The sequence below is a fragment of the Suillus fuscotomentosus genome (genome assembly GCF_016647785.1).
Source record: "Suillus fuscotomentosus strain FC203 chromosome Unknown F5891scaffold_278, whole genome shotgun sequence".
In the NCBI taxonomy this organism is placed as follows: Eukaryota; Fungi; Basidiomycota; class Agaricomycetes; order Boletales; family Suillaceae; genus Suillus; species Suillus fuscotomentosus.
Genome location: NW_024539790.1, coordinates 31577 through 46825, shown reverse-complemented (window position 1 = coordinate 46825; position 15249 = coordinate 31577). Strand labels below are relative to the sequence as shown.

General features: G+C 46.2%; 5 protein-coding genes across 5 annotated transcripts; 2 read left to right on the top strand and 3 right to left on the bottom strand.

Annotated features, from left to right (window-relative positions):
• Positions 1 to 512: 512 nt before the first annotated feature.
• On the top strand, positions 513 to 5219 carry F5891DRAFT_1120509 (uncharacterized protein). The gene is made up of 20 exons (XM_041363839.1): positions 513 to 614; positions 673 to 971; positions 1021 to 1067; positions 1121 to 1165; positions 1233 to 1262; positions 1315 to 1502; positions 1552 to 1630; positions 1687 to 2088; positions 2142 to 2181; positions 2352 to 2380; positions 2431 to 2589; positions 2644 to 3167; positions 3225 to 3279; positions 3336 to 3392; positions 3444 to 3898; positions 3953 to 4045; positions 4095 to 4164; positions 4216 to 4610; positions 4660 to 4800; positions 4854 to 5219. Exons 1-20 carry the CDS (start codon positions 594 to 596, stop codon positions 4995 to 4997), a joined length of 3273 nt encoding a protein of 1090 aa, XP_041216575.1. The 5' UTR covers positions 513 to 593; the 3' UTR covers positions 4998 to 5219.
• Positions 5220 to 5411: 192 nt separating this feature from the next.
• On the bottom strand, positions 5412 to 8238 carry F5891DRAFT_1083874 (multidrug resistance protein 4). The gene is made up of 13 exons (XM_041363449.1): positions 8170 to 8238; positions 7630 to 8119; positions 7389 to 7577; positions 7242 to 7335; positions 7079 to 7192; positions 6717 to 7029; positions 6655 to 6662; positions 6572 to 6604; positions 6398 to 6522; positions 6249 to 6337; positions 6109 to 6198; positions 5988 to 6054; positions 5412 to 5930 (listed from the first exon to the last, which is right to left on the bottom strand). Exons 2-13 carry the CDS (start codon positions 7816 to 7818, stop codon positions 5748 to 5750), a joined length of 1494 nt encoding a protein of 497 aa, XP_041216574.1. The 5' UTR covers positions 7819 to 8119; positions 8170 to 8238; the 3' UTR covers positions 5412 to 5747.
• A 185-nt stretch (positions 8239 to 8423) lies between these two features.
• On the bottom strand, positions 8424 to 10380 carry F5891DRAFT_1201144 (uncharacterized protein; the record flags this gene model as incomplete). Its single annotated transcript, XM_041368869.1, has 8 exons — positions 8424 to 9158; positions 9213 to 9239; positions 9289 to 9548; positions 9597 to 9689; positions 9742 to 9838; positions 9886 to 10159; positions 10218 to 10273; positions 10333 to 10380. The coding sequence occupies 8 exons, from the start codon at positions 10378 to 10380 to the stop codon at positions 8424 to 8426; spliced, it is 1590 nt and encodes a 529-aa protein (XP_041216573.1).
• A 393-nt stretch (positions 10381 to 10773) lies between these two features.
• Positions 10774 to 12584, top strand: F5891DRAFT_1167390 (P-loop containing nucleoside triphosphate hydrolase protein; the record flags this gene model as incomplete). The annotated part of the gene is made up of 11 exons (XM_041365448.1): positions 10774 to 10797; positions 10855 to 10876; positions 10989 to 11170; positions 11225 to 11348; positions 11398 to 11445; positions 11566 to 11869; positions 11920 to 11941; positions 12006 to 12106; positions 12156 to 12377; positions 12434 to 12513; positions 12562 to 12584. The coding sequence occupies 11 exons, from the start codon at positions 10774 to 10776 to the stop codon at positions 12582 to 12584; spliced, it is 1152 nt and encodes a 383-aa protein (XP_041216572.1).
• Positions 12585 to 12631: 47 nt separating this feature from the next.
• F5891DRAFT_968713 (glycosyltransferase family 57 protein) lies at positions 12632 to 14794 on the bottom strand (the record flags this gene model as incomplete). Its single annotated transcript, XM_041376306.1, has 12 exons — positions 12632 to 12854; positions 12902 to 12977; positions 13029 to 13126; positions 13174 to 13310; positions 13359 to 13504; positions 13557 to 13809; positions 13862 to 13933; positions 13982 to 14135; positions 14184 to 14361; positions 14413 to 14428; positions 14487 to 14565; positions 14613 to 14794. The coding sequence occupies 12 exons, from the start codon at positions 14792 to 14794 to the stop codon at positions 12632 to 12634; spliced, it is 1614 nt and encodes a 537-aa protein (XP_041216571.1).
• Positions 14795 to 15249: the final 455 nt, after the last annotated feature.

The following is a 15249-nucleotide window of genomic DNA, read 5'->3' as shown; positions in this document are numbered from 1 at the left end:
CGCTTCTGCTTTTCTTTTGCATGCAAATGAAAGTATCTCCCATCAAGCTCATAGATTGGTAGGATATGGAGGCCGCCCGAGGACTAGAACTTGAATATGGGCCATCAACCATGGCACATCGTGGAGGTCCTAGTCAAATCATCGAACGTGTACACGGATATAGACGGCTACCCACGAACGTCATACTCCAACGACCCCCGTTTTCTTGTGACCCTATTTTCCCGCTCGTATACGACAGCCAAACCATATGACGAGACTCACTACGCTCAATCTTGCACGTTCCTGCAAGTTCGTGTAGTACTTGGCATCATGCTCTAGACCACCTGGATATAAGGAATGGTTTACTGTAAGTTGAAACAGATGTTGCACTTGAAATGGCGATCATTGACCACCGCAACAATCTCAAACCAATATGAAGCACAGCTGGACCTTTGTACTAAGTACTTCAATGAAGTGGGTTAGCCTTAACTTTGTCACGAACGCGAAGTGTCACGCGAGACCAAACTCCGCTCAAGGTTTCAAAGCTTCACGCGCACGTCTATTAGCTGTTGGACGTACAAATCTGTTTATTCACGCGCCCAAATTCAAAGAAAATGGGAAGCGTATCGCGATCAGTGAGTTCACAATATTATGGTTTCATGCTTCAACTTAAGTTAACCCCATGATGAGCAGTCAGTGGCACCTCGTCCACTCGTCAAAATAGAACCTACTGAAGAACTATCATTCTCTGACTCAGGACACGACGATACACCACTCTCAGGCTCACTGGTAGCTTCTAATATCAAAGTGGAGTCTGTGATCGAGCCGACATTATATCACCTCTATGAGTTTGCCGATGAAATTACATATACCCCTGAACACGCACTTCATGAAGGACTTGGGATGGTGAAGACACTAAAAATTGGTATTGAAAAACTTGAACTTGGTAGTAGCAAGCTCCGTAAGGATGTTTGGCTTCGTGAAATAGACAGGTATGTTATCCTGTACCTCGTGTGAGGTCAGAAATGAAAACCATCACAGTCTCCTCAATCAAGTTAGTCCAACTATGATGATAGCTGTCTGTGGTGGTGCGTGTTCATTTCTTCCAACATGTGTTTTGACTGAAGCCTGTATCCTGTAGCAACTGGAGCTGGGAAATCATCAACCATAAACGCACTGTTAGATGGTAAGTGGTCACTTTGGCTCGGAATGGTGTATGCCCCTCTCATATCTATTTTGATCTTTTTCTGTAGTCGACGTTGTTCCCACGAGCGGCATGAGAGGTAAAGTTGAGTTCTTTGACTACGTAAGATTTTGATCACTAGCAATTTGCAGCCTGTACCTCAGTGGTCACTCAGATTTCATATCACACTGCACCCACAATCAATGCAGATGTCTTATTCCTTTCTGAGGCCGAATGGAGAGAGGAGCTCATTGCTCTACTCAATGACATTAAGGCCGAAGGTAACGATCTAAAACGTACTACTGACCTACATGGTGATTCAGAGGTTGCATGGTACAAGGTAAGGGTTACGAGGTTTTTTGGTGTCTTAGTATATCATTCGTGCTCAGGTTCACGCTGTATACCCATCAATAACTCTACCTCAACTTGTTGATATGACCGCTGATCAGATATTGGCCTACAATACAAGTGCACATCTCTAAGCTTGTCACTATAGATTATGCTGACTTGGATCCTCTGTGCAGATATTGTCCGCATCTTGGGCACTACAAGGAAGATATCAGCGGACGATTCAAGTAGCTTTGCCCAAAAAATTGCGAGATATGTTGATTCTTCTACAGGCCAGAAACGACGGGGTAAAAAGAACAAACCTCGGAAGAGTAAAAAGACCAGTGCTTCTGATAACTTAGTCATCAGCGCCGAGGAAAAGGAAGACCACGACACAGCTCTATGGCCTCTGATTCGTCAAGTGAATATACAGTGCAATGCCCGGGCTCTTTCCACCGGTGCTATCTTAGTTGATTTACCTGGTGTCGCCGATGTTAATCCTGCAAGGAATCGCATCGCAAAGGACTACATGAAGAAGTGCAACTGTATCTGGATTCTTGCACCTATCACCCGTGCAGTGGATGACAAGACCGCTCGAGGTATCTGTTTCAACTCCACACCTGTGCCACAATTCCAATATTTTCGAAAATAGATCTTCTCGGTGAAGCTTTCAGAACACAGCTGATGAGTATGTCTTCTTCACCCCCTTGGGAATAGGCTAACAATCATCCTCAGTGGGTAAGTTCTTTCTAGTACGATTGCTCTAAGATAGCTAAATGCAGGCTATTGTCATTCATTGTTTAGACGGCAAGTGAGTGATCTATTCTTCACTCGTGCGATGAATTTCTTATTTGTTGGTTAGCTATGATGCCCATACCATCACTTTCATCGGTTTGTTAGAGCGCATCTGATCGAATTCTTGCTAAAACTATATACCTCAGCTACCAAGTGTGACGATATATCTTGTTCTGAGGTCATCACTACCTTGGATCTCAAGGACGACCCTGCGCTAGAGAAAATCAACAAATGCATCATTTCATGCAAGAAGGAAACATCCGAGCTCAAACTAAAAAAGGCTGACACAGAGTCACTGACCGAAGGTATGAATGTTTTGTTCCTGTGACTCGGATAATGTACTTATGTGAATTTCATAGTCATCCTCAGGCGGCTCAAACGACTCCAAGCCGTCATACAGCAATGCCAGGAAGGCAAGACGGCACTCGCGAACGGTACAATGCTTATGCCACAGTTTACTGCAACAGTACATCAGGCGACCCAGAGCATGGGCAAGAAGCGAAAGAATACTCACAGCAAGGAATCTGGGCCGGCTAAGCGTCTAAAGAGCAGCACCTTTGGACATGACTCAGAAGATGATACTAGTGATAGCGACATGTATGTCGATGACACGTGTGGAGGGCAGAAATCAGTTGAAGAGGAGCAGGAAAAGGAGGACACACAGCATGACGACGGCATCAAAGATGAGCCAGAAGAGGTTACAGTCAAGGTTCTCGAAGCGAAGATCGACGATGCCCAGAAATCTATCAAAGCTGCATGGGAAGAACTCGACGACGCACGGAAGGCACAGATAAACATCAAGGGTGCCCTTGATGACCTCATGAGGAAAGAGATGGAAGCGCGGCGTGACAAGAGTACATTTTGTTCTCTAAAGCGTTCGGAGGTTTGTCTTGTGACTCTTGTCGTTATTCATTCTATTTCTGACGGCAACAACTTGAAGTTTTCCCGCAATGCTTTAAAGGAAGATTTCCGTGTCGGGCTGAAACTTAATGATGGTTTGTAATGACTTGCCGTCTTTGCAGTATCAGCTAAGTTAGTTCACATGATACAGATGCCACTGCCGAGGAGCGAGACCCAGAGGCTTTTGATCCAACTCAGAATCTGCGCAGTAAGTTTCATACTAATTCAACAAAAATATGTTGCTAAATTTTTTACTTAGATTATGACGAGGTTGACCTTGAAGTGTTCACTTGCTCGTCCCGTGATTATGTCCGGATAACAGGACGAATGGAACTTGACGAAGACCCATCATGTTTCTCCAACATTGCCGACACCGGGGTTCCCGCTCTACAGAAATGGTGCCACCGGTTAGCCGTTGGTAATCAACATCGTGCTGCGAAACAATACCATCTGCAATTAAAAATGTTTGCAAACTCGGTGCGGGTGTATACTGATGGTATCAGTGATGCGATTGTTGCAGACAGCAAAGCCCTTCGTGAAAAATGGGAATCAGTAGAGGGTGGTCAGGGTCCGATACTGTATGATGTGGGGATGAAGGCTAATCACTTTGACATTCCAGGCCTGAAGGGATTCAATCCCACAATGAACAATAGCTCGCGCTTAAAAGTGGATCCTTATGGTGAACCTACAGGAATCACACCTCGGCTAGTGAAAGTAAGGTCGTTTGCATTGACTTTTGCTCTCTGTACAGCTCACATTTCATTGTAGGATTTTGGTGCATGTGTCGAAAGATGTGTCTCAGACTTGCAGGGTCTGTTCCATGATGGCCTTGAAGACAAGTGCCGAGTGGGTGCAGTCAAAGTGAATACTATTGCATTGTATCAGCTCATCATCTGATGACATTCCACAGGCTGCGCAAGGTGCAGTTCAATGTGTCGACAAGTTTGCAGAGTCCATGTATTGGAATACCTATCGAGCCAGTGAGTGTTCCAGTCCGCACCCTCGCCCTCCCTGATTTTGCCCAATATCAGCACTTCGTCGCCACGGGTCTTGGCATCGTGACCTCAATGTTGAGCTTCTGACGCCATTCACTCGGAATATTGCTTCTTCTTGGTCAACGATCTTCGAGTCTGATCTGTTCACCCCATTATCATCCGCCGTCACGGAATGCGTCAAGAAGCTGCTCGCAGATGTAGAGGTGAGCGCAGTGGCTGAATTAAAAGAACGCGCATGCGCACGAAGTTCCGATTCCCAAGAAGAGGTACACCTCACATTAGGGAAAATCATCGAAGTCGTAGAAGGAGCGCTTGTACGGGAGCAGAAGGAGATATCTCGTTGTCTTGCTCCTCATGTCCAAACCGAACTGGTAGACGGCTACAATCGAGCCACCAGACAGCGAGGTAAAGGAAGTGTCGCGCGACAGAAGGTATATATGTTAGTCGTATCATTTTAGGACCTCTTCTGACATGTTGCAGACTGTGTTCCGTGACTACGTTAACACACATAGGCATGTCGTTTTTGATGGTGGAGCAGAGGTGCTTCTGGGTCGCTTGTCGGCTGCAGCTGAGGCCGTCGGGAAGGCTCTCAACGAGTCACTCCGGGAACTTGCTGAGAAGGTCAGTCCCTTCGATTTCATCTCGGTGAAAGTGGTCTTCATCCTGTCTTGCAGGTTGAAGTGTCAATTAGTGTGCTTTGGGAAGGCATCCCAGATGATCTCCGTGTGCGATCGCAGATTATCCAAACAGTGTCTCAGATGCTGGCTCAGTTGGATATGTGGTCACAGGCAGCAGAGAAGGTGTCTTTAGCCTCCTAGATGGATTATCGTCGTCACCTCGTTTCCTCAATTTCTTTCAGCATTACCATCGGCGTCTTCTATGTATCCTTTGCAGCACTTTAGCAGTTGTGTCGGAGCTCCAGTCATCGTGCTTTCAACTTTGGTCTCGTACTCATCATACCCGAGGAGCTATCACTGTCTACCCATTACTTTCCATTCAGTAAACTATTAAAGATGATAATACACAGGTAGATGAGCTTCATCCCCGGCGAGACTGCGCTCAGTGACGTAATTGTATCATCTTCATGCAACTAAGCTGGGTGGGTACAGGTAGGCCTCTGAAAATTTTGACATCCGCGGGTTGGGTGTGGGTATAATCCGGGTCGATCGACCCATGTCAACCCCACAGTGTACCGTGCGCAAAGACTCGAATGCTATTATCTCAGCAAAGGATAGAGGACAACATATTGAATATTAATGCACAAAAAAATCCGCTATGGCACTAGACGCAAACTCACAGAATTTCCTTTTACAAGACGAGCCGCGCAGCGGCAAGCACTTATTAACACAAATAGGTAGTTCTACGAAGGAAAAAATACACTATCTCTGCATGACAAGTGTCCATAGATGACTCGGAGGTGGACAATGATTCTACTGTTATTAACAACCATGAATTCCTCCATGGTGTAGTAGTAAGCGGATGTAATCGTATTGGGGCTATCGTGACTTGGTGCTTCTGAAGGGGTTGAGGACTATCATACTTTCATAATGGTGAGAAGAAGGGAAAAATCAGCATGCCAAAGAACTATTCGTGCGCATACGTTCGCCGGCGAAGTATATCCACACTGGAAAGGGTATGCCAATGACTATGGCAATGCCTGCAAGCAAGGAATTGCCTCCACCATAGCCGAGTGCCGCAAACATCTGTTCTCCAAACAAAGGGAATACGAAACCAAGAAGTGAACGGAGCGTCTGATGATGTATTTAGTGGACGCCAACGAGATTAGAGGCAATGTAAGAAAGACTAACAGACGCGGCTGCAGTAGCGCTTGCAGCATAGGTGAACGTATCCACGAGATAAAGTTGAATAGGGAGGCTTCATGTCAAGAGATTAGACGTGAAAGAGACTGATGCACCGGAGCACACCCACAAACTTGTCATCAACCCGAATCCAAAGATAGCGGTACCAATGATGGGCATCATGAATTGGGCTTCGGCTTGGGCAGACCAGCCATACCAACTAACATATGTCAGACCCCATAGGAGCAGGGATAAATGCGTCTATCTCACAATAGTCCCACTGGGACAAACAACGAGCCGAATATCAGAGCAGGTATGCGCATCTCGGGTTTACCCTGCCCTCCATTTTTGGCAGCAAGCTAGGCATAATAACCAACGCGTGAGTTGGCACGTTCAAGGTAGAAGGCAAGTTGACATACGTATATGTAGATCTTTGCTGAAACTCTGGCGCCGAACAAAGAGGCGGCTAGAAATCCAACGCCTGTTCCGAGGTACGTCAGACCTGCAATTCCAGTGCTGAAGTGGTACACCTTCGAAAAGAGGTCTGAGAAAAATTTGTTAATGACGATCCCTGTAGGCAGGTACGATCTTACCGGGGAAAGTAGAAAACATCAAGTAGTAGATACCTGACAAATGATCTCAATTCATGTTCAATATAACTTAATGCGGTACTGACCGTATAACCTGGATAGATGACATCAGTGAGCCGCGTGTGCATGACATCAGATTTAAACTTACAGAGCCATATACAAGCTCAGGATAAAACATATAAAACTCCGGGTCAACAGTATGACTGGTCGCTTGAGGTTGAGCCATAAGTAGGCCCATTTGCTCATCTCGCCTTGGAGGGTAGAATGTCCCACGGTTGTCTTTTCGGGATCCAGAGCCATGTTATCCAGACGAAGCCTGATAAGTGGTGCATAGGTTTCTCTCAAGAGAGGAATACCGATCACCGCGGCAATGCCGGATATCGCGATAACGACATAGAAGACATATTGTACACCAACTGATTCTGCGATGAAACCTCCCATAACGGGACCGACAGCAGGGCCTTGCAGGATGCGTAAACGTCATGCAATATAAAACCGTATACGACCCACCTATCAAGGGTCCGATGCTGTACAGTGCGACAGCTGATGCTCGATCACGTTCCGCAAAGAGGTCGCTGACGACGCCTCCGCCGCATGCTATGGGTGGACTGCCCGCTAATCCAGCTTTGCAGAGAATGAGAAAAGATGGAGCTTAAAATGTTCTGAGACGTACCTAGAAAGCGGAAAACAATGAAGGATACAGTGTTGGGTGACAAGGCACAACCGAGATTGAAGAAGATAAAGAAAAGGTTTCCTAGGTGGAGTACCTTGAACCCATTCAGGTAAATGCCGGTCTCATTGATGGATGCACATGACGCACCCATACACGGCCATACACTTCAGACAAGGGTGCTGCAAATAAAGGGCCAATGGCAAATGACAGAAGGAAGATACTGAGAGTCAACGCTATGACTGTTGGATCGGTTATATCAAATTTGATGGCGATATCGAGTAGACCGGGTGCCATAATAGAACTTGCTAAGGGCGTAACAAACGTGTACAGTGCGACCTAATACTGACATAAGTCATCGTAAGCTGAACTCGTGGATGGAAAAACTGACAAGGGTAGTGGTTGTCCATTTTTTTGCGGGAGACCAATTCCTGGGGTTCGCAGGGTGGTGTTCCCAATCGTAGTCTTTGTCGTGAGTGTCCTCGACGTCGGTAGACTTGACTTGTTCAGTTTTCATGGCATGAATATCATCCGAATGATCTCGGTGAGCAAAAGAAACGGTGGTTGGAGAGCTCGACATGGACCAGCGTTACACCGGGTGGCAGGTAGGGAAAGACATGTCCTGGCAAGACTCTTAAATAGCAGACGATAACCTGACTGAGCAAGTATTACTATTGCGCTTTACCGCTGAACATTTACGTTGGAATTGCTGACAGGTGAGATCTATCTGGCCCGAGCCGAATTTGAGTCATGGGCCTGCCGCCTGCCTGAGGATGCCTGATCGGCTCTCTCATATTGGTAGCTATGGAAGGCATGGTACCAGGATATTGGTAGCTATACGGAGAGCACGCAGCTACACAGCCAGTCTCCTGTCCAAGGGTCTGGCGAACGAGGCCTGAGTATGCATCTATGGCTAGGAGAGTGTACTTACTTATAGTCACCCCCTAGATCGCGTATCGTGGGTGCACCAGTACTATGTAGTGGGTGGCAGCCATTTCACAAGTGACATTAGTCATGCGTCAGCGATTCAGACAAACTGGAGCATCGGCCTCCGCGTTCAACATAACTAAATGGGGAAAACGGCCCGAAATCACGCGAGCCAAGCAAACTCAGAGGTAGATAAAACAAGTAGGGAATTATTTGAAGACAAGCAAAAAAAAGACCAAGTCGCACTATGTAACTATACTACAAAGCATGTCCATACTCATGTGACCCTTGTGCACCACCATACCCTTGATAATGGTATCCATCCCCGTTCGTTGCCGTATAGTCATAATTATGTGCGTGCGTATACTGCTGGCTAGGATAGTCCTGCACATCGTAAGCCTGCCCGCTCGCACCATTATATGGCAAACGTGCTCCTGCATTTGCTCTCCCTTGGTACACATCATGTGCGTCTGCAACATATCGCCCTCCCACCCCAGAGCTCCCATATGAATCGTACGGCCCTTGATCATCAGTTTGGTATGCAAGAGTAACACCTTCCTGAAGATGAACCGTGCTGCCGTAGTCTTCTTCGTACGTTTGGTGCTGTGGCTCGTAGCCCCCCGTAGACGAACTATATTGGTTGAACGTCCCCGCAGTCTGGTGTGAATACCCAGCGTTGTAAGCCGGCATTGGAGGATACTCGGTATAGTCAGCACTCGCGGGATTTGTGTGATAACTTGGTGCTATGCTTTTTTGGTCAAAGTAGTAATCCTGGTTGTAGGCACCACCTGGCCCACGCTTGGAGATAGATCCAGCGTCGTCGTCATCGTCAACCGAGAGGTTTGGAAGAGTCGGCTGTGGTAAAGGTTTCCCGACCATCTCGCCCTTCTTGTTTTTCAAGTGGGAGAAGTCACCCATGGCCTCCTTCTTCGCTAGCGCAGCAGCCCTTGCGAGTCGCTCCTTATTTCTACGCTTGATGACCTCTGCAATTCGCTATCATCATTCAATGAGCCATACGTAACCAAAACTCGAAGTGATGGATGCTACCTTGTCGACCTTGTGGCATACGTACTCCTATATAACCCATGAGTGGATGTGCTTGGCAGAGGGAAATATAACTGACCTTGAGGTTCCCTTGAATGTAGCACAACAAAGGAATATAGAATATGCCAGCCATAATCAACAGTAAGAGCGAGCCAGCGAAAATGACGAAGGTGAAGAACGTGGAGACAGTCAGGGCGGAGGTTGACAGACTGTTTCCTGCGAAGTACTTGCTGATGTCGTACCAAGATCCCTTGTCGTTCTTCGCCAGGTAGATACTATAGAGTGTCAAAGCGTTGATCGTTTGTCTTGGTCCATCAGACAGTAACAGGCGCTTCCAACCTGATATCGGTTCAGATATATTTGTTCAAGAAAGACGGAGAGACTTACTCTTGAACGTAAAGAAGATGAAGAACGCAAAGTCATCTTTCTTCTTCGTGGAATTACTGATATGATCAAAGAAGCAGAAGTGATCATACGAGCCTTGCGCAGTTTATGAGCTTTAGATGATGCCATAAACAAAGGGATCACATACGGAGGGAGTAATAGTTGTTAGCCATCACGTTCGTGAATGCGTAAGAGATATCACGACTGGCGATAATTTTCTTTGATTTCCGGGCTTCGTACGCCAGCTGCGGATGATCAGATATACGTTCTCTTGCCTAGGACAGCATCCTACCAGGAGAAAGCCAAAAATAATACATCCTACGAACAGCCATTTCCCAACATTAAATGGGATATAAAAACAACCATCTTGATGCTGACAGTTGTTAAAGATCTGGTTGGACCATGTTGAAGTTGTCAACATGGTCGTAGCTGTGAAGATATCGGAAAGGTAGACCAGAAATGATTTGAGGATGATGATATAAAGCCAGAGATATCTTTGAGGAAACATCAATAAGCGGTCCAATTTTGAAATGATTGGAACCAGTGAATGAACAGCCGCCATCACACTGTACCACGCAAGCATCCACAGCCTGCGCGTTCCACAGGTCCGTACGAGTTACTCACTTTAGGCGCATGAGGAACCCGTTATCGGTAAACTCACGGGTGTCGATGAAGTCGAACTAAGGTGGTAAACAGCTTATTGACATGCAAGAAAACCTAGGATAGATGAGTGGCTCACCTTATGATCTGGAACAATTTCTCGTTTCCATGCTGGTCCACCGCTCATCGTGTTGAGAGATAATAGTGGGGATCAACGAGCAAGTTAGACAATAAGAAGGACAAGGGGGATTTGGTGGATATATGAATGAGCGTAGAGCGAGCCAGCCGCATGTAGAACCTGACCAGGTTCTGAGACAATGAGAGGCGTTAAAAGAAGGTCTAATCCGGCAAAAATCAAACCAAAGAGTGCTCTGGGTAAACTGTGAGGATGGACAGTACTAGCGCAGAAACTGTGGATGGAGGATGATGAAGATGATAAAGAACGAGCCGTGAAACTTGAAAACAACGGTTGCTCTGGCTCAAAAGCTATGTGACTAGTCCTATTTCGATTATATCTTTTTTTGTCCGCCACACGGTTACAATAAACATTATTGACCACTAACCATCAGGAAGCACAGCAATGACTACAGTACAAAAGATCAAAGTGTGCATCACTGTTTATCCTTGCTACTTCTGATTAACGAGGGTGTCTATTATTCAGGAAATCGAAGATGAAATGGCTAGTCTTATCTTTTGGGATGACATGAACCTCTACTAACTTTCCTAACAGGCCAAAAGTGTGTTTTTTATCCTTTATGAAGTAGGCTTATCAGCCGACGAACTTCGTGCTTGTAGCCCAAAAGAATAAGGCCACGAGCTACCATCTGGGTCAACTCAAGGCTAAGCTTGCAAAACTACGACGCGAGCTTATATCGCCCTCTGGAGGAGGAGGCGGAGGCGGACCCGGTATCGGTTTTGATGTCGCTAGGACTGGTGTAGCATCTGTCGGTTTCGTTGGATTTCCGTCAGTAGGAAAGGCGAGTTCTTTGCGTTTGATTCTCACTCGCCAGTCATCATCAACGAACATCTAGTCCACTCTTATGTCGAAGCTCACGGGAACGCACTCGGAAGTCTCGGAGATTGATTTCACAACATTAACGACAGTCCCTGGTACTTTGAAAGTCCACGGCGCACCTATACAAATCCTTGATTTGCGTGCGTACGTATCTTTTCTTTGGTAATCATACCCTTATTCTTGTCTCAGCTGGAATTATCGAGGGAGCAAATGATGGTAGAGGTAGAGGTCGACAAGGTAAGTACAGCTTTTCTGGGCTTGCAGCAAGCTCACTCACTTTATCATGCAGTCATTGCCGGTATGACCTCCAAGTTTAACGCATGCGAAAGCCGAGGTTGAGAGCAATGCATACCCCAGTCGCTCGAACATGCAACCTTATTTTTATTGTTTTGGATGTCCTCAAGCCGTTAGGAGACAAAAAGATCATCGAGAGCGAGTTAGAGGGCTTTGGTATTCGCTTGAATAAAAAGCCCCCAGCCATTTTGGTTCGCAAGAAGGACAAGGGCGGCATCGCGATCACCAATACTGTCCCGCTGACGAATATAGATCAAGAAGAGATCAAGGCAGTTCTCAGCGAGTACAAGCTCAGCAATGTGGACGTTACTATTCGGCAGCCTAACATGACGGCGGACGACCTGGTGGACGTCATTGAAGGGAACAGGTGTGTTAATTCATGAGAAACCTGCATAATTGGATGTTTATACCTCGCAGAGTCTATATTCCTGCACTTTATGTACGTGTTGACTAACATGAATGGCATTTCACCCTGTGCTAATTCCTTACGTTTCAAATTTTAGGTCTTGAATAAGGTTGTTTATCTCTTGGTTGAAATTATATGCCACTCACGTTGGTTGTGTATGCAGATCGATGCCATCTCGATAGAGGAATTAGATCTTCTGTTCGTTGCTTTTTGTCTTCCATGAAGAATACCACTTACTGGTGTTCAGGTACAAAATTCCTCACAGCGTTCCAGTCTCATCGAGAGAATGGCTCAATATCGACGAACTCACAGAGAAAATGTGGGAAGCTCTCGAGCTTGTCCGCGTTTACACCAAACCTCGTGGACAATCACCTGACTACTCCGCTCCAGTCGTCCTTCGTAGAGGGAGATGTAGTGTGGAGGATTTTTGTAATGCTATCCACAAGGAAATTGCCAAGCAAATGAAATAGTGAGTGTAAACGCTGAGATTGCCTTACTAATTCGCGGAGCTGATTGCATGATCAGTGCCGTTGTATGGGGTGCAAGTGCCAAGCATTCTCGAGGTCAAAAGGTTGGCTTGGACCACGTCTTGGAAGACGAGGATGGTAAGAATCTTATTTTTTCCACGCGTACAATCTCAAGCGGTCTCTCAGTCGTTCATATCGCAAAAAATTAGCCGACATGATAGATGTACGGCTCACCCCGCGCAACTCATTGTATCTACTAGTACTGCTGTATAATGTATAGAGTACTGAGCCGGATAAATGACCATATCAGTCCCACCGCGCAGTAAACACTTGTCGCCATCAGGGGCAAAAATTCAGTGTCTGGATTCCCGCCAGTCATGAGAGGGAACAGGGTGACGAAAGCTTGGAGAAATGCAAAACCATAAAGATATGCATTCTCAAAGCTCTCCAACAGTACCCAGGGCAGTGATGAAGGAAATCTGTTGGAAGTTTTAATAGCAAGAAACATCTCTGTGTCAGTGCTCACTCGTAAAGCTGCTTGTGGAGGGGGTATAATATCATCCCTCCCCATATGAAGGAATACACAATTTTTAGCAGAGTCTCTTCGGTTTTGTTAATGATACCCAAGACGAGCTGACATTACGGGAACGCACCTGCTGGCGTAAAGATCAAGGGGAAGAGGGAGAAGATACCCGCGACACTTGCGATAACGAAGGTCTTGTAATACGCATAGTTCTCCGAGGCCAGAAGCCTGCAACACTGATTACTAGATTAAAAGGAGTAATGAAAACCACGCACGTGAGAGGCACTAATACGAGCAGAATGGCTTTCTCATGCACATGCCACCCGAACATGTATGAAGCGTAACCACAAAGCGTCAAGGCAGCCACAAACGACTTGTAAGTTGGCGCGCTCCATAGCTTAATGAGATAAACCTGAGCTGCAATATCAGAGAGATCGGCCGGTTATGCAATTTTTCGCACCATCTGGAATATTATTGTGACGATAAACGTGTGGATAGGCTTGATATTTGGAATCACCGCAAAGACCGTATCGCCTACAAGGCCGCGAGACGTCGATGCAATACCAGATTCATTCACTACGAGTTCCACACCTAGATGTTTTACCACTGAGGGCCAATGTGAGCTCGGTAGTGGAAGGGTAGTCAATGAACTACAAACGTTGCAAAAGGACACGGTCTGCGGCAGTGACCAAGGCCCACGCATTTGGTGCCCAGTAAGCGTGATTCAGTCCACGTGTAAAAGGAAACAAGCGAGAAAGGAGTTGCGGGAGTTGGCCCATCAATACGAATGGTCCTAGAGAGGCTAGGAACACAAGCAGGACAGAGTTCGCTAATGAGATAAAGCGTGTGGGAATAATCGCCCCGGCGGGAGACATGCAATAAGACCGCAGAAGGTAAATAAAGTATGCAGGCTGTAGAGGTGACCCAGTGAGCCAAGGACCACGAATAGTGATGCGATCATACCGCCAGATACATGTAGATGTGTTTGAAATTCAAAAGAACGGCAAAAAGTATGCCGCTCGCCAGTTTTCTACCCTATGAATGTGATAAGACGCTTTGCTCAAGTAAGAACCACACTCTTACTTCGCAAGCCATTAAGATCGACCATAGCAATATTCCAAACATAAACCCATTGTATTGGAAGTGTATGTGGTCAATCATAAGGAACCCTGGGTGAAGAAACAAGGACGCAGAGAGAATTCGTTGACGAGAGGGATCAACAGAAACACGGATGAACCTCCCTCAAGAATTAGCGCTTCACAGATATGAATAAATAGAAAATCACCTCAGAAGTGCTGCACCAAGGACAAGCTCAGAGATAATGACGGTTAGACGTTGATACGCAATGACTGTCCATGCATCATATTGCAGATTTTGGAGGTCAACTATCTTGGGATCAATGAATGAAGCGGGTATGGACATCAAGCTCTCGAAATATGCAAAGAATGGAGGGTAATCCAGCGCTAGTCGACGAGATGAGACAGTGTGATACAGAAACTTTCAAAAGGGCTTACTCCACTCAGAAGTTGTCTTCAACGCCGCGTTAAAATAAGCCTAGTAATGGAATCTAGAGAGCTTCAGGACGCACATCGTAATACCATTGAGAAATAGGAAGTGAATGTGTTATGGCCAGCCAGTTTCGGTGGACCTCGAAATCCGTAGAGCGACTTCACGGATAAGTAAGCATGCGGATACATATTTAAGGAGGACTTACTATGCTGGGAACAGGAGAAACTTGAATGCCATGGAGAGAAGTAAAACATCGACTTCGGATTTTGATACATCACCCAGAAAGTTCAGCCACGTCCATGCTGAGGTAGATTTTGGTGCATGCGGCTTCTGGGAGTCATCGAGTTGGTCAGTAGGTGAACTATGGGACTGTTTGACTGTGTTCATCGAAGTGTATAACCAACCTCTTAAAGTCAGGCGGCCATAGCCGTCACTTCAAGGTGTAACGTATTATGTCATCTACTATCCAAGTCGTTTATGGACACGATGCCGAGCCAAACGGTTTCCAATATCAATTCGTCACAGCCCTCCGGGCAACCCAGCACCCTTCTTGATTCTGGCCAGGCGGCTGGTACACTTTTAGATAGCAGCCAGCCCCCACTTTTATGTAGATTAGACCTACAGTTTCCATATATTTCAGTCCATGCCCTCCGATCATTGTTGTCGCATCTTTGTCCATTTTCAATCCAGCACGCACGACTTCCCGTGCTGACGCTGAGCTCTCTGTTCATACTTCTGAGGTATTACTGCGCTCATGCTGAGGTTTGTAAGTCACGCGTTTTATTATAGCACGATCTGTTTAGACAGTCTTTGTTTTACACAGCTTTTTTTTCCAGACTTTC

Coding starts and splice junctions, on each gene's coding strand:
- F5891DRAFT_1120509 (XM_041363839.1), top strand. CDS start 594: ATGGGAAGCGTATCGCGATCA. Junction 1,263..1,314: donor TCCCACGAGCGGCATGAGAG/GTAAAGTTGAGT, acceptor AGCAATTTGCAG/CCTGTACCTCAGTGGTCACT. Junction 2,089..2,141: donor GGATGACAAGACCGCTCGAG/GTATCTGTTTCA, acceptor TTTCGAAAATAG/ATCTTCTCGGTGAAGCTTTC.
- F5891DRAFT_1083874 (XM_041363449.1), bottom strand. CDS start 7,818: ATGTCGAGCTCTCCAACCACCGTTTCTTTTGCTCACCGAGATCATTCG. Junction 7,336..7,388: donor AAGTGTATGGCCGTGTATGG/GTGCGTCATGTG, acceptor AATGGGTTCAAG/GTACTCCACCTAGGAAACCT. Junction 6,338..6,397: donor CAGCAAAGATCTACATATAC/GTATGTCAACTT, acceptor TATTATGCCTAG/CTTGCTGCCAAAAATGGAGG.